Source organism: Lepidochelys kempii, chromosome 16, assembly GCF_965140265.1.
Source record: "Lepidochelys kempii isolate rLepKem1 chromosome 16, rLepKem1.hap2, whole genome shotgun sequence".
Lineage (NCBI taxonomy): Eukaryota > Metazoa > Chordata > Testudines > Cheloniidae > Lepidochelys > Lepidochelys kempii.
The window spans coordinates 19535579-19561005 of NC_133271.1; the positions used below are offsets into that span (position 1 = coordinate 19535579).

Here is a 25427-nt window from a genome sequence, read left to right on the forward strand (position 1 = left end):
AAGTAACAGATTCCGTCCTTTAGTGGCCAACGGTACTTTGCACTCCATGAAAACAGGAACTAACTTTGTAAATACACTGAGTATTCCATCCTCGTGTTTGTGGTAACAAATTACTTTTGAAAATTTGGGGTATCTGTGTTTGGAGGTTTGGCAAGTATCTTGATATTCACAGTCTTTCAGAGCAGCTGTGCATGCTGCCATGTGTTGAGACCTGTCCTACGCATTCAGCTCTAGCCCAGCTGTATTTTATGGACTTTTAATTGATGGATGGTCACGGTAACTTGAAACACTGAAACAGTTATTGTACAGCTGTCCCACTGGGAACTGCATGTACTTGGGGTGCATAAGTATTTTAATTCTGGGCAGTGTGGCCCTTAAGAACAAAGAGCCACCACTCAACCTTGCTGAGATTTACATTTTTCAGCTTTGGTATCAAAAACCAAATGGAGCTTCCCAAATATAATCTGCTTCCAAATATGTTGAGCCACCATTCTGCACAATTTTGTGATCGTAGTAAATTTACTCTTCTCTGATTCATGGCCATTTATATTCTAATTTCAGCAGAAACCAATAAAATTCATACAACACAATGCAGCCCTAAATTAAATGCATTTCAGCATCCCTATATAACCAGTGAGTCTTTGCTCTTTAAATTACGGTGTGTGGCTGAGAAGGGAACCTCTCTGGGAAAATTTATTCCACCTTATTTAGAAGGAAAAAACCCTCTTCCCACCTTCTTCAGGAACAAAGATTATTGTGTGTGTTATAATGAGGTATTTATAATAATGAAAGCATTGCGTGTTTGACTGGCTATAAGAGAAAAGGAATAGTAGACTTCTGTGAGCAGCAGTATTTGTGTGATGCATGGTAATATTTTTTTCTTAGTGCATTATCAAAAGAAAAGGCAAGATAAAAATATCTTCCATTTTCCCCTAATTTGTAGTTTTCTGGTGTTAGCAGGGCTTATAAGACACATGCTCCCAATTAGCTGCTCCTCTTAATTTAAATGCTTCATAAATTATCTCCTGCGCTTGTGGATTATCACTTCATAATGTGAGTTAGCATTTAAATAAATAGCTGCGATGTAGAAAATTAGAGGGGTTTACTGTCTGAGGCACCAGAATAATGAAGGAAAATACCACAGCAGCTGAACAGGGGTTGGGAGAGATATGAGGAGCCGCATGTATCTTTACCTTTTAGCAACCAAATTTGGGCTGCTGCACTGAAAATATGGGTCAGAACTCCAACAGAGCAGAATCCTTTTGTAAGAGTTGAGTAATAAGGGAACATACAGAATTTTGAAGCACAGAAAACATCTGATGTAGCAAATACTGGCTTTTTAGGGCCAGGTCTTGCTGGTCTTACTCACACAATTAGCCCTTTTGGAAATCAGTGGCATTACTAATGTATGTTAGACAAGCAGTATGACCCACGGTGTTTTAGACTTTCAACAAAAACTATGAATAAAGACAAAGCGATAGACATGAGTAGGGCTGGTATTTTATTGTAGCGATTTGGTGAAGAAAGGAACAAGGAAATCACGAGCAGGACTAACGGAAATATAGTAATAAAGTCCAAAATAACTGGCTTTAATATGTACCCCAAATTATTTAAACTAAAAATGTGGAAAAAATAAGTTATGTTCTTAGTCTATGAGCTTCAATTGCAGTTTTGACCATACCAGAATGACCTTTGTAAACCCAAAGCAATAATTGGAAAGCCAGGTTAAGTGTAAAAATTTAGCAGGGTAAAGCAGGACAGGAAGAAAACTCAGGAGGGAATTAAAGATCTCACCAAGTGATCACTGTTCTGGTCCTTGGTGTCACTGCAGTTTTTCTGCATGAGCTCATCGTCGAGACTGTGTAAGGTGTCAGGCATACTCAACTCTGCTCCCATTGACTGACCTCAGTTGGGAACTGAAGGCACTTGGTCCCTTGTGGCATCAGACTCTCTCTGTTTGCCTCCTGTACAGACCCAGGTTTACCACCACAGCTCTCCATGCAGTTTGTTGAGCTGTTACGTCTCTCAACCCACTCGCTCTCACACACACGCATGAGTCCCAACATGTCAAAATCATGGATATTTTGCGGGGGGGGACACGGGGGGGACAACAAAAATCATAGAATCTGTGACAGCCGTGACCAAAGTCCAGCCTTAGGCAGAAGTAAAGTTATTAGTCACATTATTGCCTGGAGAAACAGTTTGACACATTAAGCTTTCACAGTAAGTGCCATTATGTAATGAGGAGGGTGTGATTTGCTTGCCTGGTTTTGCTATTAAATTTCAATGTGCCGAGTACATTTTGCTGTGGGACAGAGTAAACAATATGGGCCAGAATCTTCTCTCAGTTACACATGTGCAAGCCCTATTGAGTTTACCTATCGCTGGCAGCACAATTTGAGTCCATTATATTTTATATACTCAAAGGTGTGGGACCAAATTCTGTCATTTACATCCATGCAAGCCTACTGATTTCAATAGAATTGCACAGATGTAACTCAGGGCAAAATTTTGCCTGAAGAGAGACATTTAACCCACTTGATTTCCCTATGTTTGGTTAGAAATTTTTATCTAATTTTTCTAATAGCCTGGGTTGAAAACTGCTCTCGGTTACACATGCAAAGATTTTGATGTCTGTGGGGGTTGCATATGTGTAATAGAGCTGAGTATGGCCCATTGTATACACAGATACACACCCCTGCATTCACATTGTGATAATGAAGCATGCAATTATTATAGCATATATTTCTCCCTGGAGTGATATTGCAGTTCTCATATGACAAAAAGTGAAGGGAGTATTGTGATAAACTTCAGAACAGCAAATCCTGCCTTGTTCAGATCATGAAAACATATTAGTGGAAAAAGCCAAACTTGGACACTGACAAGAAAGACATATTTACTGGTTCAGGGCATCAATAGGAAGGAGAGAGAAGCCCACACTTGAAGTTCATATGCACAGACACAGGGTGAATATTAGTGAAGATATTTCACCGCATGTTTTCTGACACAACTATCTTTAGATTGTGTGCTACCAAGTCAATTTGTGATGCACCTAAAGGGTTTAAGGTTTCTATTCCTGACCTTACAAATAGCGTAAGTGCTTCCTATGGCATGTCTTCTTTCAGGCAGCTGCAACATCCAATAAATTTCAAATTCTGGGAATGAAATCAGTGGGGCTAGAATTTCTTTCTAGACCTTTGAGGAGCCCATTTCAGCCTTTGCTTTAAAGTTCAGGTTCACTGTGAAATGTAAGTCTGTAGAAATTGTGTTGTGGGATCCCATGATTGTCTCCTAATAATTTCAATAGCAACTATGTTCCATTTACAAATAAAAATATGTTTGTTGTTCCCATCTCCACACCTCAGAATCTGAAAGTCAGGATGGGTTCTTGTCTTCTCACTCACCACCAGCAGGCCAAACTGACTGTGGGCCAAACTGTATCCTCATTGACATCTGGGAAACCCCACTGTACTCCATGACATAGTTGCATCTCCTCTATCTTCAGATTATGTTCTCTGTGACATCCAATGTGTTTGCTCAAGTGTAACTGATTTGTCCCATAACTGGAAGTTAGTGAACATTTATTCTGGTGGTGCACAAGGAGTAGAATCTAGCTCTTTCTTCCTTAGCTACGTTGGTTCTGCAGGTCTAAGTGTAAAAGCTTAAAGCACTAAAGGGGGCTGATCTGACTAAAGAGACACAGGGACTAGATCCATTTAGTAAGAAGGGGCCGCTTTTACAGTCACTTTCTGATGCAGAATGGCACTTTACATAGTAAAATTGGAACCCGCTCCCTATGTCTTTCCAACTGATCTACTAATCATATTTCTGCAAATTTTATATCCCTGACCCTTGTAAAGGGATTGCAGTGAAGGCGTTTTTTAAGCTGCATTTTAATATGTCAATATGAAAGCTCAAAATTATTTAAAGCTTCTTAAATAGGATTATATTTGATTTCTTATGGGAATTGTGGGGGATAGTCTAGTAAAGATGTTCTGTCCTGCTGAGGTTTTATTACATTAAAGAAACAGCATCCTTTTTAGTAGCAAAAACTTTTAACTGTTCTATGATGAAAATGGAAATTATTCAGTCCAAGAAGTACCAGAAGTTGGTAATTTGTTGCAATTATCGCAGCCTTGTGTCTTCCTGTGGGAGGTCTGAGCACTGCAAACAAAGAGGGGTTGCCTGACTGTAACACATTGCTTGCCAATCTCTGATATCAGATTGTTTGGCTCTGGAAGTCACTGTGAACGTATTGACTAATACATATACAACAAATACCAATTCCCTTGAATTAACGTGTGCAACCCTCAATGCAGCCAACAGATACGTATCAGAGGGTCAACTTTTGGCCCCCACGACTGAGTTCTACGCCAATGGAAGTCTGCTTTGGATTGTACCCACGGCCTAGTAACATTGCCTCCACAGAAAGGCATTGAGCCAAATCCTGGTCTCCGTTACACTTTTCAGTTCCCTTGACATCGCTCTTGTTGCATGGATCTCGCGGAGACCATGAGGTCCACTGTGTTCTACTGAGCCCCAGGTGATTTATAAGGAAGGACCAAAAGTGCAAAATATGCATAGCACGGCTAAAGCAGGGGACAGGTTACATAAGTGTCTGCAGGGTGTGAACACCAAGGACTTAATTCTCCCCTGACTCATTGAGCTCACAGTGGATGTAAATCTCGACAAAATTTGGCCTCAGTGTTCTAGAAGGATTCTATAAAGTGGTACCAGTGAGGTTCATGAGGAGTTGCGAAGTAGGTAAGTATTACCCCCATCTTGCAAACCAATAGGGACTAAATCACTTTAGACTCTTGAAATTTCCACCCAAGGTGTCTATGTTGCTTTAGGAGTCATGCATGTGAGGAGCATGAATTTAGGTGTCCCTGTTTAGAGATGGGCTCAAGTGAAAGCCCTGGATCTGAACACCCCTCAAACTTTGGAAAGTTCAGATCTGAACTTCACAGCTCAGACCCACTACTATCCACACCCACTTTTGCTCTGACCAGGTGCCCCCTTTTCTTCCTGCCTAGCAGCCTTGCATAATATGTACAGTCCAATCTATCTGCCTTGTCTTGCTTGTGTGCTAGCTCTGGGGCAGAATTGCTCTGGTGTGCACTTCATCAACTATACCACCCTTACAGAGACTAGATTTGCTTTTTTGGCCCTGTACATTGGCACAAGAGCATATTTGGCCTAAAGTCAAGAGCAGATTTAGTAGCAGAGGCAAACTTATTTTCAATATTTCCTTTTGATCTAAATTAAACACTTAAGAACTTCCAATTTGCAGGTGTGTACCTGATAGACACAATGCCATCTTAGCGGAATCAGCAGAAAGAGCAAAACTGAGCCAGATGTTGTTGACTTATCAGTGATAAAATAATTCATATTGTAGACAGAAAGATAAATGTATAAATCTGATGAAGAGCTCAGAATCCATTAAGGAACCCCCACAAATCTCCAGGGTTACCTGACACCATGAACAGACTGGAGCATACCAAACTTGGAATTTCATTCCCTAGCAAATCGCCTCTTTCCTTGTTATATGGAAAACCGATTTTCTGTTTGTGGGATTCTGGTGTCAGAATTGTCCACCTAGCAGATATTGTATTCAAAGTATTCTCAGTCAAGAAACAGTGCAATAAGCATTTACAAATTACCAGAAGTTGGGAGCAAAATGTAGCTGTTAGGTGAAAACTAAAAGGCTGGTAAATACTCCCATGAAGAAGAATGAAAATAGTGTGTGCGTAAATACTTTCATATCTGGCTGGCCCTTTAAAACCAAAAAGATAGAGTTCATTTGCATTTAGATCTCTTTGGCTCCCTCTTTTCATCTAAAGACAAATCCTCACAAAGGCTGCTTAATTAGACCAAATTAGATTTCCACCTAGTGGCTTGTCATTCATTAGGAAATGCTGTTCTTTTTCTCTAGTTTGGTAATTATAAGCTGGTCTATACCAGCCTCACAGTATTCGCTTCAGACTTGAAGTATGACTAGCATTCATGATTTGTGCAGAAGAGAAGAAAATTATTCAGTTCCACCAAGTCCGCCCATTTGACAAGTTGGATAAAGATCATCACTGGAGTCTTTTATATAATAGGGAAGCCTCTTTCTTAAGTCTTTAATAATTACTTGTAGTATCATATCTCATGGTAATTTTCAAGACTAAAAACTAAGTACAAACAGTTCTTGCATGTACCAGCATCTCGCATGGTCTAGCTCCTGTACCAGATAGTGGATTTCTTTCCCTTGGAGATGCACTCTCAGTCCATCTAAGAAAACTCCCATTCAATCTTTTATTGTTATTTGTATTACAGTAGTGCTCAGAGGCACCAGTGAAGGTAAGGGCGCTAGGCACTGTATATATGCATAGTAAGGGCCACTCCTTGCCCTGAAGAATTTACAACTAAATAGACAAGACAGACAAAAAGGTGTGGGAAGGGGAAGTATTATCATCCTCACGATTACAGGTGGGGCACCGGGACAAGTCCTTTATCTCTCTCTGTGAAATCCTGGCCCCAGTGAAGTTGATAACAAAACTCCCGTTATCTTCAGCTGAGTCAGGATTTCAACCTCCGTGCCTAAGGACATGCAGGCAGTATGATGCAGAGCAGAGGATTGAACCCAGCTTTTCTGAGCCCCACTCCAACGACTTAACCACAGGAACATCCTACTTTTTTACCCTCTGGTTAACATATCAACCATATTTTTGGAGTGGGTAGCTCATAACTAAACGTCTCGACAATGCTGAAAAACCCAGCAAAGTCAGTCACCTGTTGACTAGTTTGTATCCTGTCTCAGGGCTCTATTGGGAAATTTTACTTGCTTATTCAAAGGGAGGCTTGTGAGCCACAGTATTTTTCCTTTCAGAAAGAGCAACTGAAATAAGTTTCCAACTGAGCTTCTTCAATACTCTACAGCAGCTAAGAGAGAGCATTGCTTTCTAATTGTAGGTTTCAGAGGAACAGCCGTGTTAGTCTGTATTCGCAAAAAGAAAAGGAGGACTTGTGGCACCTTAGAGACTAACCAATTTATTTGAGCATGAGCTTTCGTGAGCTACAGCTCACTTCATCAGATGTGATGAAGTGAGCTGTAGCTCACGAAAGCTCATGCTCAAATAAATTGGTTAGTCTCTAAGGTGCCACAAGTCCTCCTTTTCTTTTTTCTAATTGTAGACCTCTTTGATCACATATTAAGGCCCTGTGCCCCAACTCTGCTATATCAAATGGTCAGTTGCCATGTTATTAAATTCACTTTACAGCTGTCATCTGAGAGCATAGTAGGATGAGCTGTAGCATAAAGCACATCACCATAAAGAGGGATTTTTGTTTCAGACAAATAGTTCTGACTGTGCTTCTGCCCAACCTGGTTAAATGTGGACTTTACTGTACAAGGAGCCAGCGTTGCATTTCTCGGTCACTGTCCCAGCTTGGAGATTATTCCTTCATGAGTTGGGGCAAGTGTTCTCTTTCTCTGTGCCCCCTCACTTGGCCACCAATTTTAAAATCCGCCCTAAAAGTTAATGCAACCTGAGTGTCCCAGTTTTTTAAACCGAATCAGTTATTTTTCAGCACGGTCAATCCACTCGGGTGTCTGGTGATTGCACATTTGGAGTGACTCAGCATCATCTTAAATGTTGATGTTTTGCCAGCACACAATCCTTAGAGTGAGGCAGAGACCCTTCGCTCAGTGGAGGCCGGTGACATCTGACACTGTAGGCAAAATTGAGGCACGAAAGCCAGTTTAGAGCAGTGAGTAAAGACCATGCCAGAGAGCAGATGATGCCCATCCTGCTTACCCTCACCAGCCTCTGCTACTTTCGTTTCTTAAACAGCAGCTTAAACAGGGAAAATCTTTCAAATGAAAGAACGACACTTAGCACTTCAGTAGCACTTTCAAGTTCTATACACATCAGTTAAACCTTGCAACCCCCACCTGTGAAGTTGCTAAATATTATTCTTACTTTACCAATGGGGAAATTAAGGCACAGGGGCTACGTGTCTCACCTTTGATGGTTACAGGAGGCATTTCGATCAGACCCGGTACTCAAAAGTGGCTGATTCCCAGTCCAGGACTTATACCACTAGTGCTCCGCCTGTGGCTAGCAACCATAACATGACACTGCAATAACAATTAAAAAAGCCAAACACTTTATAATGAAATATGTCAGAGTACAAGTCATTGGAGCCAATGTTTTCTTCTGGTCTATGGTATGGAAGAGCCAGGAATTAGCACATTAATCATGTTCACTTTCATTTTACATGGAGGGATTTTTAATGAATCTATAAAGAAATGAAAACAGACACACACAGAATGATCCCTGCACCCCTTCAAAACTTAAAACAGTTCAGTAATTTTGATTTCTATTTTTGAAGCACTCCTATCACTGTTTTATTTTCTCAAGATTCATTCCAAACTTGCTAACTCCACTGTCCAGTATATTCAACCCTTTACTGATCATCTGGCCAAATGAGCGTGTCACAGATCTGCTAAATATTTATTATTTCATCCCATTTTTATATCTAAAATATCACCTGTACAACAGGAGCTTGGGGATATGGCACCAAATGGGGCCCTAGTCTCTCCTCTGCCACTGACTCGCAGGGTGACCTTGAACAAGTTACTTTTCTCTGGCACAGCACCCCCATCTGTACAATAGGGGTTATGATGCCCACCAATCTTTGTAAGTCACTTGGAGATCTAAATTTCTTTTTACTCGTTTTCAGTGCTACAAAAGCATCATGCCATCCTTTTGGATACAGCATAAGCTGAATTCTTATCACAGTCCCATCCCCCATGCAACCCAATGAAGTCAATTGCAACAATACAATGGCAAGATTTAGCACAAAACGTATTGATGTTAGGGCAAATTGTTACAGTATAGAAACACTATTGAAATCTAATGAGCAATAACTCTTCCCCCCGCCCCATACTTTGTAAACTAGGGGCCAGATTCTGTCCCTCACTATAGCAGCACAAAAGGACTGGAAAGGCCTTCTGGGGAATTTCCCCCAGAACCAGGCCAGTGTAGGTAGCCCAACCCATGCAGCCCCTGGCACAGAACTACACTGATGGGAGGAGAAATGGTCAGAGTGCTTTGCACTACAGGTATTTTGGACTGAAGAGCAGCCCATTGGCAGCTGTGGGGATAGTCCCTGCGGCTGCTCCAACTTACATTGGGTGCCATGCTGACCTCTACAATAGCCCGGAACTTCAGGAGGGACAAAGGTGGCAGAAAGCCACCCCCCCACCCCAGCCTGACCCATGTTTATGTGCTGCATCTTCAAATTCATCCCTAGAGTAACTTCAGTGAAAAGAGAGGAGTTACACAAGGGTGAATTTGGCCCAGTGTCTGAGAAAAACAGATTATTCTCAGATACTGTAATACTTGTATCTAAAACTCCTCACCCTAACCCCTGTTGTATTAATCTAGATCGGGGTGGGCAAACTACAGCCCGGGGGCCGCATCCGACTCTCGAGCTCATGCCGTGACTCTGCGCCACTCCCGGAAGCAGCAGCATGTCTCCCGCTCCGGCTCCTATGTGTAGAGGCAGCCAAGGGGCTCCGCACACTTCCCCCGCCCCAAGCACCACCCCCACAGCTCCCATTGGCCAGGAACCACAGCCGATGGGAGATGCAGGGGCGGCACCTGTGGACAGGGCAGCACACAGAGCTGCCTGTCCATGCTTCCTCATAGGAGCTGGAGGGGGGACATGCTGCTGCTTTCAGGAGGTGCTTGAGGTAAGCGCTGCCTGGAGCCTGCACCCCTTACCTCCTCCAGCACCCCAACCCACTTCCCCAGCCCTGATCCCCCTCCCACCCTCTGAACCCCTCAGTCCCATACTCCTGCACTCCAGAGCCCACACTATCAGCCAGAGCCCTCACCCCCCGACCCGCACCCCAACCCCCTGCTTCAGCCTGGAGCCCCCTCCCACACACTGAACTCCTCATTTCTGGCTCCACCCGAGAGCCTGCACCCCCAGCCGGAGCCCCAACCCCCAACCCCAATTTTGTGAGCATTCATGGCCCACCATACAATTTCCATGCCCAGATATGGCTCTCAGACCAAAAAGTTTGCCCAACCCCTACTATAGAACGACGGATGCATCCTGGCCCAGAGGAGCATTTAGTAATCTTTTCTTAAATTAAGAAAAAAAGGGAGAGAAATTAAATACAAAAAATTCTTACCTTGTGTAAAATGAAGATTATGGTTTTGAGCACTCAGAAGTCAGGAAGTGCAAAAATTAGGATTTGCACATTATTGGATTAGAAGCTATTCCATTGCGTGCAATAGCTTTATCTATAATATGTGCAATGTGGGTGAGTTTAAGCTTATTATGAGAATATTAGCCATTGCATTTTTTTATTCTGAATATGTAACACTTATGCACGTGAGTCACTTTATTCACCAGAGTAGTTTAATTGAATTCACTGGACTACTCATGTAAGTAGCTTTATTGACATGTGTAAATGCAAGGTTGGGTCCCTAACGTGCTGTCTTTGATGTTGAGTGTAAGTAGGTTTCTGCATTTAACATTAATTTGACATTGTATTGTGTCTAATGTACCAACATACAAAGCTCATTCTCCAACTGGCATCATATTATGATTAACAGGTTCATAGACATTATATCACGTCCAAGCAGTCCTTTTCAGATGGGATGCAACACCCATTGATATACAGTCCCGTACAGTTACACTCTTTCTGACTTACTTCTGTGGCAGTAATCTGTGGTCTGGTGATCTGACCACAAGACTGAGCCAGGAACCAATAAATTCTATTTCCTGCTATGTTCCTGATTTCCTCTGCAGTCTTGCACAAGATAATGAGCTTCTCGGTCTCTCTTTCCCCAACTGTAATATAGGGATTATTACTTAAGGACGTGTTGTGGGGATTAATAAATTAGGGTCAAATTTTGTGGGCTTTCAGCAAGCAAAACTCCCATTGAATTCGACCTTTCGTGTTTATGAAAAGCTTTGAGGATGGTAAGCGCTGAGTGTTATTACTCCTCCACTCAAGAAAGGAAGTTATATGGAGCAAACTCCTTGTAACTAGCTGCCAGGTAGCATTTCTCCAGAGCTAACAAAGCTGGAGCTGTCTTTAGAAAACAGCATCCACATTTTACTAATCATTTTTGGGCAGGAAGGGAGCAAACAAGTTCCCCCCACCCTCCCTTTTTTTTAAGCTCATCAAATTTGCCTCCTTCAAAACACCAAACATTCCTGTTCTCATATACCTAAACCTGATGTTGAGTTACTGTCCCCCTGAGGCTCTCAGTAGCTCGGATCTGATGTATCCCTGCACTTTGTAGCTCACCGCCTTCTTAGAGTGTAATCAAACATCAAGCTAAGTAGCAAATAAATCTCCCGATCTCATAAGCTGCACAGCAAGATCATGTAAATGCAAATGAGGGGCTTGATTTCAAGCTGTCACGGGGGGAAGGGAGGGAAAATGCTGGGCCATGTCACTGCAATCACTTCACTCTGTAAGCGCAGTAAATCAGCAGTAATAATGGTAATGGCAGCGTGATGGGAGGCTTTACTGTACAAGGGGGTGTAATGAAAAGTGGAACAGAAGGTAGGGAAAGAAACAGGATCATATGAATTGAAAAGGCACAGGCATGGGGTTTGCAGGCAACCAAAGACCATAGAATCATCTAGGAAGGAGCTGGGTATGCCCAGCTGAATAAAAGCACAGGGAGAATTCATGAATTTCCAGAGCACCCCCTCCCAGTGAAGAGCTGTGCTAGATACAGGGATTAAAAATACATGCCTCCCTCTCTCTGTGTAGCTCTCTTTGCAGGCTTTTTCTATCTTTCTATACCTCTCACATTCTAAATCTCCCTAGATGAGTGAACGTAGGGGGTTGATAAGCTATAAGTATATATGAAATGGGAGGTGCACAAAGTATTTGCAACAAAATAGGAAATGCTTGAAATGTTTGCATTTTGGTGAAAATGTGAAATCCGTCCCATTTCCACAATGAAACAGGCCCACTTCCAAGCAGATTGCTTTTCTTTGCCCCCGAGTGAGATCTGGCGATCGCCTTGTGCTGTATATGGCTTATGACATGTAGCTGAGCAGTTCTGATTCTATCCAGCAGAGGGCAGTAGGGCACATACACAATCTATTTCCAAAATAAACCAACCCCCCCCCCAGCACAAACCCTATTTAAGAGTCTGATTAACCAAAAAACAAACAAAATGGACAAGCGTACTCAGATTTAAATGGAATTCATCGTTTTTATAGGCAATAGAACATTTACCACCCTTCTAAATGCATCCTCAATGAATATATGGAAAGAGTTAGTTACGGCCTGGGTCTCAAGGTGACATCTCTCTCACTCTCATCCCTGGAAGGATGTGATCTCTGCAGGATGATTAAATGTATTGGGAATGCTTCAGGGGGGAAAAAAACAGGGTCGTCTTTTCTGAATGGGCTGATTTAAGATGCCTGATTTTCCTTGCTAACATCATAAAGGGAAAAAACTTGCAGAAGGTACCAAGAGAAAATTAGGACCGCCTGGGATGCAGAGTGAGATGGTTTTAATTAGAGTGGAGAGGTGGGAAATAAGGCAGAGAGATGACATCTTAATGAGGTTTAATGAAGTTGTCTGCTGATGGGGACAGCTGTCAGACAGATCTGTATTCCAGCCAAGCAGCTTTGTGACAGGCTAAACCTGAAAGGAGGCAATGCTGGTGGGGTGGGGGAAGAGACAGGAGGCTTTGCATCCACTTTGGGTGCCTCTCTGAAGCATTTAGTAATGCAGCACATCTAATCACTTGATGACAAACAACAAACTGACTGATAAAGTTATAATAGTTTTTTGCTAATTCATGAACTAGGCAAACTTTAATCCTTAATGACTGTTACAAAGATTGCCTTCGTTCTATAGCCAATAAGGAGACTTCCTTACACAAGTGAGCAGTTGGGTGGAAGGACGTATATGACCAAGTTCTGGGAGGTGTTCAGAACCTCCCAGTTTCACTGATTTCAGTGGCAGTCATGGGTTCTCTCAGGGTTTGGCCTATTGGGCCAGATTCTTTGTTGCCCTGCATCTTGTGTAGTCACTTATACCATGGGGCTGTAAAATGCAACCAGATGCGACTATGCACTCACTGAGCAGTGGTGTAAATGACTGCACAACATGCACAAAAGAGAATCAGGCCTCTTGACTATGAAATAAATGAGCTCTGTTTGTGGAAAAATTCAAATCCTATGAGGTCCCCCATGCTAAAAATCTCACCTAAACTTTTTCAAACAGATTTGCAAGAGTGTTACAGGCCTCTGCCTTTGCTGGGATTTCTATGGGGTTTCTCCCCCACAACACATCTCCTTCATTTTAATAACTAATTTCTGACGCCAAATCATCATTTTCTGTGGTATCAGGAGAGGATCCCAGGGAAAAGCCTGAGCTCATATATTTGAAAAATGCTATAAAACCACAATTTGCCTTTTATGTCAAATTTTTCCTGCTCAGGAGGAGGCTGTTTATTGGTTCTGGGTTATATGTAATTGCATGGAGGTGGCATCATGTACAGACTCCCTGCAGACCCTTTGAATAGGCAGTCTCTGGAACCAGGATGTGCAGGAATAGCTCAGTGGTTTGAGCATTGGCCTGCTAAACCGAGGGTTGTGAGTTCAATCCTTGAGGGGGCCATTTAGGGATCTGGGGCAAAAATTGGGGATTGGTCCTGCTTTGAGCAGGGGGTTGGACTAGATGACCTGCTGAGGTCCCTTCTAATCCTGATATTCTATGACTCTATGAAATTATTAAACCTTGCAGTAATCTGCAGTATCTAATGCGGCATCTCTCTATAGCTGCTATTAATCTGGAGTTATTTAAAAAAAGGTAGACACATTGCTTTTGTGGAGACATTTTCAAGGATTACAAAATGGGAAATGACGGCCTAGGAAGGAGTATTGCAGAAAGGGATCTGGGGGTCATAGCGGACCACAAGTTAAATATGAGTCAACAGTGTAACACTGTTGCAAAAAAAGTAAACATCATTCTGGAATGTATTAGCAGGAGTGTTGTAAGCAAGACACGAGAAGTCATTCTTCCGCTCTACTCCGCACTGATTAGGCCTCAGCTGGAGTATTGTGTCCAGTTCTGGGCGCCACATTTCAGGAAAGATGTGGACAAATTGGAGAGAGTCCAGGGAAGAGCAACAAAAAAATATTAAAGGACTAGAAAACATGACCTATGAGAGAAGATTGAAAAAATTGGGTTTGTTTAGTCTAGAGAAAAGAAGACTCAGAGGGGACATGATAACAGTTTTCAAGAACATAAAAAGTTGTTACAAGGAGGAGGAAGAAAAATTGTTCTTCTTAACTGCTGAGGATAGGACAAGAAGCAATGGGCTTAAATTGCAGCAAGGGCTGTTTAGGTTGGACATTAGGAAAAACTTCTTAACTGAAGTCAGAGTGGTTAAGCACTGGAATAAATTGCCTAGGGAGGTTGTGGAATCTCCAACATTGGAGATTTTTAAGAGCAGGTTGGACAAACACCTGTCATAATACTTGAGTGCAGGGGACTAGACTAAATGACCTCCTGATGTCCCTTCCAGTCCTATGATTCTATAATAGCAAGGACAATTGGTACGAGCTCCAGCCTTATTCATTGCTAATATTTCCCCCTCCCTCCATTCACTAACTTCTCACTAGTCCTGGTCATTTACTAGAAATATACCTAAAATCACTAACATATGGAACAATAGATAAAGGGGAGGCTTATCTTGCAGTTAAAGCTCAAGGCTGGGTAACAGAAAACTTGGGTTCTATTCCCCACCCTGCAACTGATGCACTGAGTGAACTTGGGCAAGTCATTTCACCTCTTGGTGCTTTAGTTTCTCCCATCTGTAAAACAGGAATAATGCTACTCGTGGCTCAGTGTAGCAGGATTTCTCTAGTGGCCTCCATGTCTCTGAACCTAAACTTTCATTTTAAAAAATGGATTCTAGTCCTTCCATTTGTAATGATTTTGTTCTGAATAAGAATGGATGCAGGGCTGAGTCGGTTTGCAGAATGAAATAATACTCTAATGGCAAAATCCTACCTCCTCCATGGGCACAGGACACTCTAAATCAGGGGTGTCAAACTCATCCACATGGCAGGCCTGAGCCAATAACCTGCCACTGGGTGCGGGCCACATTCAGCAAAGGTTGTTAAAATAGAGATTAAAAATAAACCACAGCAGTAATGACTTACGTTTGTTTTAGATTTTAGTGACTGCTGCTCCCCAATAAAAACATAATGGCCACTTGTCACAAGCTGAATAAAGAAGTGAAGAAAGGGAAGGGTAGACCAAAGGGTGGGGGTTTTTTTTATTATTATTTTCATTTAAAGGGGCGTCTGCTGGTCTAGTGGCCACAGTCAGCATTCATCTTTTGACTTATGTAAAGTTTCCTTTTTTTTTTTTTTTTTGGACTTGCCAGGTTGGCGGTAGGTCCCCTCTCCAGCCTGCAGGTAAGCACTCTTCTGTGCCATTTCCCCTTGTCTGGACACATACCAGCTTCCACCAGTCTTATGCCTCTCAGGGCCTCAAATGCGAACACGTGGTTTGACACATGTACTCGAGGTTTTGCTGGATTGCTGTGCCGGAGTCTGGACTACAGAGGCGTGATTTGTAGAGCACACCAGTGTGTTGTACTCTAACTCCCACATGCAGACCCTCCTGCCGCACACTACATGTTCCTTAATGCAAGCTGACGTAGCCCTGTTTGGAACAGGACTATATCAGTGCATGCTGGCAGGGTCTAAATGGCGGGAGTTAGAATGCAACACACTGGTGCGCTCTACAAATCACAACCCTGTAGTGCATTCTCTGGAGCTGTGTAGACAAGCCCGAAAATTCATAGGAAGTCTGCAGGCCAGATTAAACCGTGCTGCGGGCCGGATGCAACCCACAGGTTTGACACGCCTGCTCTCAATGCATCACAGCCCTTCTTGTTCCACTGAGCGGGAGAGAGGCTGCACAGAAGGATGGGTTTGGTGGCATGCCGCAAGGTATCTGCCACTGCACCAACCCAAGGGCTAAATCCTTCTCACAAGGGTGCAAAGCAGCTACTGAACTATTGTAAGAGCACTGGAGCCTCTATGCAGCTGCTGCTCACCAAGGTGTCAGGTTAGAGTGGGGATGGTTTTATTGCCCTCCCAAAGAATTCTTTCCTCCTGTTGCTTCAGGCTTTGCAGATAGAGCAGCGGTTGGGCCAGAGAGATACGAATTGCCTACTATATCTCAAAAGGGTGTTGATCCTAGAATGTAACAACAGTCATTTAAATATCACTAAAAGAACAGGAGGACTTGTGGCACCTTAGAGACTAACAAATTTATTTGAGCATAAGCTTTCGTGGGATATAACCCACTTCATCAGATGCATGGAGTGGAAAATACAGTAGGCAGGTATAAATATACAGCGCATGAAAAGACGGGAGTTGCCTTACCAAGTGGGGGGGTTAGTGCTAATGAGGCCAATTCAGTTAGGGTGGATGTGGCCCATTCCCAGCAGTTGACAAGAAGGGGTATCAAGAGAGGGAAAATTATTTTTTGTAGTGATCCAGTCACATTTATGCCCAGATAAATTTGTTAGTCTCTACGGTACCACAAGGACTTTGCGTTGTTTTCACTTGGTAGTGACCACTCACATCCTGAGGCCATAGTACTGCCTCCACCAAAGTGTTACTTCCTGTGTATAGGTTACAGCATCAGAAATAATGATTAAAAGCTCAGTTCAGTTCCTGTAGAAGTCAGGTGAAGATCTTTGACAGCACAGTCATAGTGTTGCCATTTGGTGCACCCGCAGTTAGGCAGACATTAGATAAGAGCCAATGTGTAACTGATTCTGTAAAATGTTTGCTTTTAAAGTAATCTAATACCTAGTTTATTAGCTGATTTTTGTTTGAGCTCTGCAAGACTGAAGGCCTCACTAGTCCTTGAAACATAACTGTTTTGAAATGTGCTGTAATAACTCCTGCATATCTTCATAAACTGCAATTTTATAATCTGCATGAATTGTGTTTATACTTCCATTGCAAAAAGTTTTGTCCCATCTGACAATAAAGGAAACAATTAGCCAGAAGTTCTGCTACCTTTTCACTGAAGAGACTTGTTAAGTGGTAGTATTATATCTCAATGCTTCCTTCTTTATAGATCTCTCAAGCATAAGGATAGGCTTTGACATTGATGATGTCACATGCTATCGTGTGAACTTTTTTCAAACTCTTAGTTATTAGAAAGCTTAGCCCATCAGATTTCACATCCATTCACTTCATGTCCATTAGATTTTGCATCCAGTGGTGGACACATGTTGTCTGATTAATTTTATATATATATATATATATATATATATATATATATATATATATATATATATACACACACACACACACACATATATATATATATATATATATTTCAACTGCTGGCCACTCACTGTCTCACTGCTGATGATTTTGAAACATCCACATGTGACTAGAGCTGAGAATTTCCACACCCATCCCACCAACCTGACCCTATGATACCCTATCACTTATAATACGACCTGGCAATTTCATATTTATACCTTCTCTAGACTGAAAAATATCCCATCCCAAGCCCCACAGAAAGAACAAGGTCCACTGCAGAGGGTTTGGGAGCTCATTGCGTAACCTTGCTCCAGCCATCCGAGAGCAGAACCTCACTAGACATAAGCTTTCGGGCAGCCGGTCATGACCCCTTTGCCCCCTTCCTTTCAAAAGCCAATAAGGTTTCAAGACACACAAATCTCAGAGTGACTTCACCATGGAGATCATGGTCCAAATATAAAGGAGGGAAGTGAGGTCAGTTAATCCCACAGATTCCACAAAGCTGGGACACACAGAGGAGAGCAAAAGGGGGTTAATTTTAAAACTAAATAAAAACGAAGTGTTGGGTTCATGCTCTCTCTTTTCTGAACTGCGAACACTGTCACTAATATTTTTTGTTTTCTTCTCCCCTTTGGTTGCTTAGATTTGGCTTCTCAGAGATTATTGATCATTCCCAGGCAGGAGTGAGAACATGACAGACTCTTCTGGGGTTAGTTCCAAATTTCAAAAGGGATGCACAACTTGTAAATGAAAGACACAAATGGAGCTGAAAGAAATTTAAGGACTTTTAGACACTGCAAAGGTATAATCTTCAGAAGTAGCCCTCCAATAACCTTGTTCAAACAGATGGATCTTCTCAGAGTTAACCAAGCAGATCTGAACATACACTATGTTAATAGTTCAAATCCATGTATTCTTAAGCAAGTCTCGCCCCACTTTTCCAGTAACTCTAGGTTGGTTTATAATTTTGGGAAAAACCCATAAAAATATCACAGCTTTGACTCAAAACCTGGTGAACCTTGATGGTTTTGACTGAGTTTTGTTTTGAGATTTGTAGTTCATTTGAATTTGGGACAGGGGGATTCAAACACACATAGATCAAAACAACCTAAAGCAAATGTTGGCACAAACCCCTGTAGACAAACCTGCTGAGTAATGTTTTTCTCTGACAAAATGTAAGAATGGTCAGTTTGCTTCCCCCATCCCTGTCATTTCCATCCACCAGTCCAAACTGGAAGAGAGGGGTTGAATGTAATGAAGGACCTGGAGAGTCTAGGTAATTTTCATGAACAAGGGCTGAAGAAAACCCCTTATTATTCTGCAATACAGAATAATGTTGCATAGATGAAAAATTAAAGTGTGAAAATAAGAAGCCTTTCCATGTGCAGAAGTTCTGCTCCTGCCTCCTTCAACAAAACAAGAGCATCTCCTTCTGAAGGTGCCGTTTTTATAGTGTCACTTTTCAGTCAGTAGCCACACTTCAAGGGACCTATCTGTGACATACTATACCTTGGGGGAGTGGCTTGTAACCCCCATATTCCTCATCTGTATATAATTGTATATATACACACACACACCTGTATATAACTGTATATATATTGCAGATAAAGCACGCCATGGGAGGTATCAGGGGAAAGGTTATAATCAGCTGAAAGTCACTGTTCTATCTAAATATGTACATCTTTAGTGCATATGAAGTTATGAGAATTGTGTTGTATGGTGGTCACTAAAACATGCTGTAAATTGGGGAATCAGCCAGATATTAGCTCCCCAGAGACAAGAGCAAGGAGAGTAACCAATGTCCGGGCAGGGTGTCAAACAACCATCAACAGCCATTGTCCAGCAAGGGAGCTACAATTCAATGACTTACCTGCATAGGGCCACACCAGGGGAATTGATTAACCTTGCCTGGGGACTCAGCAATGCCCACCAAACATTCATGGACTTGTGTTCTCAAGCATATGGGCTAAGGGTGTAAAACAGAACAGAGGGGGCCCATGCTTCGCCTTGCTCCTGCCCCCACCTATGCTGCAAGCAACAAAGACACTCAGAAGACTCTGTTTAAGGGACAAACCTGTATATTATGAATTGCAATATCCAGTGGGGTGAGAAAAACTGCTTAATCTAGATGTTGCCCAGTTTAATAGGGTTGAGAGTTTAGACTGCATGCTTATATATTTTATTTTATTTTGGTAACTAACTTTTTGCCCCTTATAATCACTTAAAATCTATCTTTTGTAGTCAATACATTTGTTTTACTGTTTATCTTTACCAGTGAGTTTGCCTGAAGCGTGTGGTAAATCTGCTCAGATTTGCAAAGACTAGTGTATATTCACTTTCCATTGATGAAGTGGTGAACCAATTAATAAGTCTGCATTGCTCATCTTGAGCAGTGCAAAATGGTATATTCCTGAGGTACAGTGCTGGGAGCGGGGGGATTTGGCTGGTGCCTTGCTCTATGAGATTCATGAGTGGCTCTGGGAGCATTCATGTAAACTAGCCTGGTGTGAGGCTCCACATGTTGTTGTGCTGAGTGATCACAGTGCCTGGAGGGGTTTGCTGCTGGTCACTAGCAAGGCACTGTGAGATAGCCCAGGCTAGCAAGTTAAGGGGGCACAGCAGTCCCACAGTCCCAAGCTGCGCCCCCGAGATCCCGTCACACTGTCTACACTAGGAAATGACCCACTGCTGAAAATTATTGTCACCAACAGGCTCTCCTAGCCCAGCCCCATCTGCAGATGACAACAATTTAGCTGCTGATGTAGATGGGACAGACCTGTTTCCATACCATTCCTGAGAGTGTAATAAGTCTCGTTAAGACCAGTCAAGCTCCACCTTTGTTAGCAACATGAAGAAAAGGTTCCAAGCCGGCGGTGCCATTTTAAAAACTGTGTTGCCTAACTCTCCTCAGAGTAAGTCGAATTGACATGGCGCTTAAAATGACACCAGCAACGCAGCTATGCTAGAACTCCCAGCATTGCCTACACTAGTGGAACCAAACTAGTGTTAGCAACATGGGGAACTTTTTGAGACGTTTCCCTAGTGTAAACAGGGCCTAACTGTCCAAGCTTTTATTACAAATCCCTATTTTCAGGGAGTTTAACGTGTTAAGCGAAATCTTTACTTTTCTCACCCTCTTACTCCCAAACCTTTCCCTTGCAGGCGGAAGTCGGAAAACCTCGGAGAAGCTGCTACACTCTTCCAGGCTATGACTTTGCATATGGGTTATACCTTCATGGGGCTGACGGAGGAGTACCTGAAGGTATGACAATGCAAGTAAAGATTAGCGATGCCATTAGAGGCTATTAAAAGGTTCCCCCCACGTGGATGGCACCAAACGACTGGCAGGTTAGAGTGTAACAACATGCCTTGTACCTATTAAAGTCTTAATAGCAATGGAGGAGTGCAGGGGAGAAAACACTCTCACTGAGCTGAAGCGGGAGAGTAAGAACTCTAGCATTTTACCTGCTCACATGAACACCATCTGTGGCATTTGGTAACTGTTGTGTGCAAGAGTCCCTGGCCTTGTCTATATTTGGGATTCAACCATCAATGGCCAGCAGCAGGCGTAGCTGCACCAGTGCAAGCCCAAAAAGCGTAGACCAGAAAAGTTGTAACATGCTCCAGATGAGCTTACTCCTGTTTGAAATCAGTGTAAGGTCAGCTGGTGCAAGTCGCAGCTTTCCTTTTCTACACTCGGGGCTCGTATTAGTGCAGCTACACCAGTGGCCAGGCTACAATAGTTGAATCATGTCTAATTCCAAATATCAACAAGGCCTTTGCTTTTACCAAATATCAACAAGGCCTTTGCTTTGCTTTTGCTGTACCCAATTGCTAAGCCCGGTACTCAAACACACAAAAAATCCTGCTTCACATAAATAGGGTAGAATATATGAAAATAACCATGTGCTTCAATCAAGACCAAGTCAGATTGTTGTGACCCTTCTGTCCTGTAGCAGAGGCCGTCATAAGAGTATACAAAGTTTTTCTAAGAAAATGCACAGCTACTCACAAACTCAAGGTCTGTCACAGTTCCTTACAACTTTTGAAGCTGACCCACCTTTACAGAAACTTTTGCTCATGTATGTGAAAACTGAGCAGAGACGGGCCCAAATCCAAGCAAAGATGTGCATGAATTGGCCCACTTTCATGAGCAGAGCTGGCTTTTGCATTGGACACCTGTGAAAATTCACGTAACTTTCAGTGAGGAAAAAAATGGACGGCTTTGTCAAAATTGCTGAGCATTACAAATTGGAGGTGGGGAAATTGTGGGAAATAGGAACAATTTACTTGAGAAACTCTATGCTTAAGATTTGTGGATTTTCTTACTGGTCTCTGTTTGAACCACACTGATGTGAATGCAGTTTGAATTTCACTCTGAGTAGAGGACAAGCAAAAGGCCTATGCATCACTTAATTCTCACTGATGCAGTACATAGGCCTTGAGCTGGCCCTCTGCACCAGAACAAGATTCACCGAGGATGGGTTACTCAAAATGAAATTCTAGTAACTTTCTTTGTTCTGGCTCTTGTATTCCTTTCTGGCCTTAGCGATAGGCCATTGGCACTCGATGAAACCCAGGCCGCCTTCCCCAAGGGAGATGCCACGGAATTACATTGCCATGAACCGTGGAGCTGTTAAGGCTGGTTATGTCACAGCACGTGAATACAACCTGTACCGCCAGCTCAAGGACATCCGCTGCAATGAAGATAACGAGAGTCGTTTTAAGAGAGCCCACCCAAGAGTACCTCCAGATATGACCTACGGAATTCCAGCACGGTAAGAGGGAGAAAACCCAGGCTTCTCTAAGGGCTAGATTCTCCACTCAGATCTGATCCTCATCTCTGTCTCTCCAAACAGTGACTTGAGGGAGGTTTGCTGTGAGCTGAATTGCTGTAGCACAGTACATAGGGCCTAATTCTCTATCACTCTGCAGCCATGTAACCATTTACACGAGTACAAAATACATATAAAATTCAGATTTGGTAGCATTTGGCATCCACTTTGCACTGATGTAAATGACAACATGAGGTGCTGAGCAATGGAGAATCTAACCCATAATCTCAAGAGCCTCAATTAGTTGGATTCAGTTATATGAGTTAAAGGATTAGTGCCAAATGTATTTTTTAAAGGGGCTTCAGTCGGGCCACTCATTTTGTGGATGCAATTTTGCACCAGCATTTAATTAGAGGCATAGCTAATTGCAGGCATGCAGGCTAGCATTAGATATCTAACTACCTGTTTTCTACTGGTGTAAATGATTACACAGGTGTAGGGCATTAGAGAATCAGGCCCTACATACTATATTCATGCATATGTGATGACCTCTATGTTTGGAGATATACATCCAAATAGATAGGTCATCAAATAGTCATTGTATATGCATGAGTAAAGAACATAGGGCCTGAATCTCCATTTCTCTGCACCTGTGTAACCATATATGTATATAAATATAATCAGGAATAAAACGTATACTCTTCAGAGGTTTAACAACAAAGCAAAATAACTCAGGGTCTCGGTTAAGAGGGCTGAGAGATTAGAAAGCTCAATTTGAAAGTCATCCAGGGAGGGAGACAAAGCAGCTGCAGACTGGGTCAGCCTCTACTAACATACAAATCATAACAGCCTATTGCAGAGGGTTTTAATTTATTGGGTTTTTTAATGAACAATAAAATCATGCAAACAATAATGTATGGAGCAGCACAGAATATTTGCTTTTCACATATGCCTCTTTATTTATTCATTTAGTACATGTATAGTCTTCTATTTAGTACCTTGAGTGGCTTGTTTTAAAATTTGTGGTTTGTCTTTGGTGACGGGGATGCTAATGGTTTTGGTCACAGTCTCTCCACTTGACTCCCAGATTATTATGCTACTAAGACTTAAAAATTCCTTTTTGTCTCCAAAGCAACTCTCCTACTCATGATTTTACCACAAGTCTGGCAATATGGGGTGTCACTTTTGTGACTTCTCCAAACAGTCTCCAATTCATTAGTATTTTTACTGCAGTATCTTGGGGCAGCTGCAGCAGAGGTGAATGGAGAGGGATAAATACCTCCCTGCACTGTGACATGATGCTTCTGGTTGTTTCTGTCAGATCCAGACCTTAGAGCAGGAGTTTAATACCTGTATATTTGTCAGTAATTATAAGACTATGATCCATGTGTTCTCCGCTGCAAAAATACGGATGCAGACAAGAACTACGTGGCCCAGAAAGAGCTGTGGAGTCAGCATATTCTCCACCATGGGATAAGGGTGTATGGAGTGAGCAGCTGGATCACAAATGTGCAGAAAGCCAGAAATCTGCAGGACAGCAGACTCCCAACTCTAGGGATCCTGGCCAGCTGCATGCAGGGACCCTCCCTGTTTGCTTTCCCTGGACCCTGCTCATCTACATCAGCATGGCTAGGCCCAGGAATGCCTTAAAGCATAGGCCCAATAAGCTCATGTCTAAGGCCCCAGCTCCTTGAGTCATGTGATTACATCAGAATCTCATATTTCATTTAAAAAAGTAAACATCTAGCCCTCATGGGTGCAAAGAAAACTTCAAAAACGTGACCTAAGTGTGACCAATGCAATAATTCCTGTCTGAGTCTGCAGATGGTCTGAAACAATAGCTCTGTCAGGTGCAAACTGGGCCCTGCCTCTCACTGGGGAGTTAACGCCGAGACCCACCAACTGGACCTCAGAGAGTTCTGAGTGTAGCAGGAGGAGATGAGTGCCGTGGGCCCCACCTCCCCAAGCAGACACATGCTGGTTGCAGGGGTAAATACTAAGGTGCCCCCCTGCTGCTACTCTTGCCTCTCCAGAGGGAAAGTGGACCTTTGTTGCTATCCCTGCAACCACTCCTGGGGGAGAGAAAGGGGCTTGTACCTCTGCTTCTACAGGAGGGGAGGGGACTACCTTGCCATTGCCACTCCGATTGTGGCACAGGGCCCCGATCACCTTATTCAGTCCCCAGCTGGGCCAGTAGCTGCGCTGCCATGAGCGGAGGAGCTGTCCATTGCACTTTGTGACACCTTCAAAAAGGTTTTACGAAGCACACAGCAGGCATAAATGCTACCTTAACTTGCATCTGTTTTACTGTATGGGAGGGGGGGTGTAAAATTGGTGGGGGGTAAGCCCCACAGCTTCATGGGGCTCTTCCCTTTGCATCTTGACCAGGATAATTTCCCCTTCATCTTTTGTAGCGGGGAATTAGTCACCCACAAGGAAGAGTAGAAAGTATCCTGCTTAGCACCCTTTGACTTCAGCCCTGTCCTGCTGTGGACTTCTCCACAGTTCTCTCCCCTCTCACTTCCACTGGAGGGGTGGGAAGAGGGGAGCCTTTAAGAGCCAGTAAGAGTTTGTATCACAAGCATTCAGGTGCATCAAAAGGACCGCAAACACTTTCTGAACCTGGCTCAGAAATGCCTCTGTGGTTGTATGTTGTAGGTTTTTTGTGCTCTGCCAGGGGCTAGGCTAGACATTACTATCTAGCTTTTAAAATGAAATCTAATCACTAACAAAAGAAATAAATAGCAGCTACAAATTCAAGGGAAAAGACATGATGAGCAGTGGTGTGTATTTTACGTGATAGTAAATGGGCTTTGCATATGCAAATTGAATGGATTTTAAAATGGTATTTAATGACAATTTTCGTAGCAGACATTAACATTAATTGCATCAAAATGAAAATGCAGCATTAGCTTGCTGTTAGTAGCAAATGCCCCAGCTATAAAGCTTTATCTTTATCAGTACCAGCCCTTGCTGATGTGACAGGGCTGCTCTGCAAATTGCAGGCAAAAGGGCTTTTATGTTGCAAAAGTATCCCCTAACGCAGACCAAAATCAACATCAATTGTGCTTTATTTCTTCATAAACGGGAGGTTAAATGGCTGCCTGGGAGAGATCTAGGCCAGGTTCAAAAGTTTTACTGAAAATCCACAGACCCCACAGCATCAGGGAAAGAGGCACCAGTCTTTTAATTTAAAGTTATTGTAGCACATCTTGCTGGTTCTTTAATAGCCACCTTTTATGCAGGCTGATTGTATTTATCCCCTTACTTTAAAAGCAGGTTATAGACAAAATCAAATTACTA

General features: G+C 42.7%; 2 protein-coding genes across 5 annotated transcripts in view; both read left to right on the forward strand.

Moving 5' to 3' along the window:
* The window catches only part of GFI1B (growth factor independent 1B transcriptional repressor), a 528565-nt gene that overhangs the window by 138786 nt on the left and 364352 nt on the right, over window positions 1–25427 (forward strand). The window lies entirely within an intron of this gene.
* The window catches only part of CFAP77 (cilia and flagella associated protein 77), a 105849-nt gene that overhangs the window by 44747 nt on the left and 35675 nt on the right, over window positions 1–25427 (forward strand). For 3 of the 4 annotated variants that reach the window (XM_073313870.1, XM_073313869.1, XM_073313868.1), the window contains exons 2-3: window positions 20512–20611; window positions 21899–22127. In XM_073313870.1, the coding sequence (XP_073169971.1) occupies window positions 20512–20611; window positions 21899–22127 (329 nt within the window). Of the gene's footprint in view, window positions 1–17992; window positions 18059–20511; window positions 20612–21898; window positions 22128–25427 lie in introns of all 4 variants that reach the window. The other variant, XM_073313871.1, reaches the window with a different exon arrangement.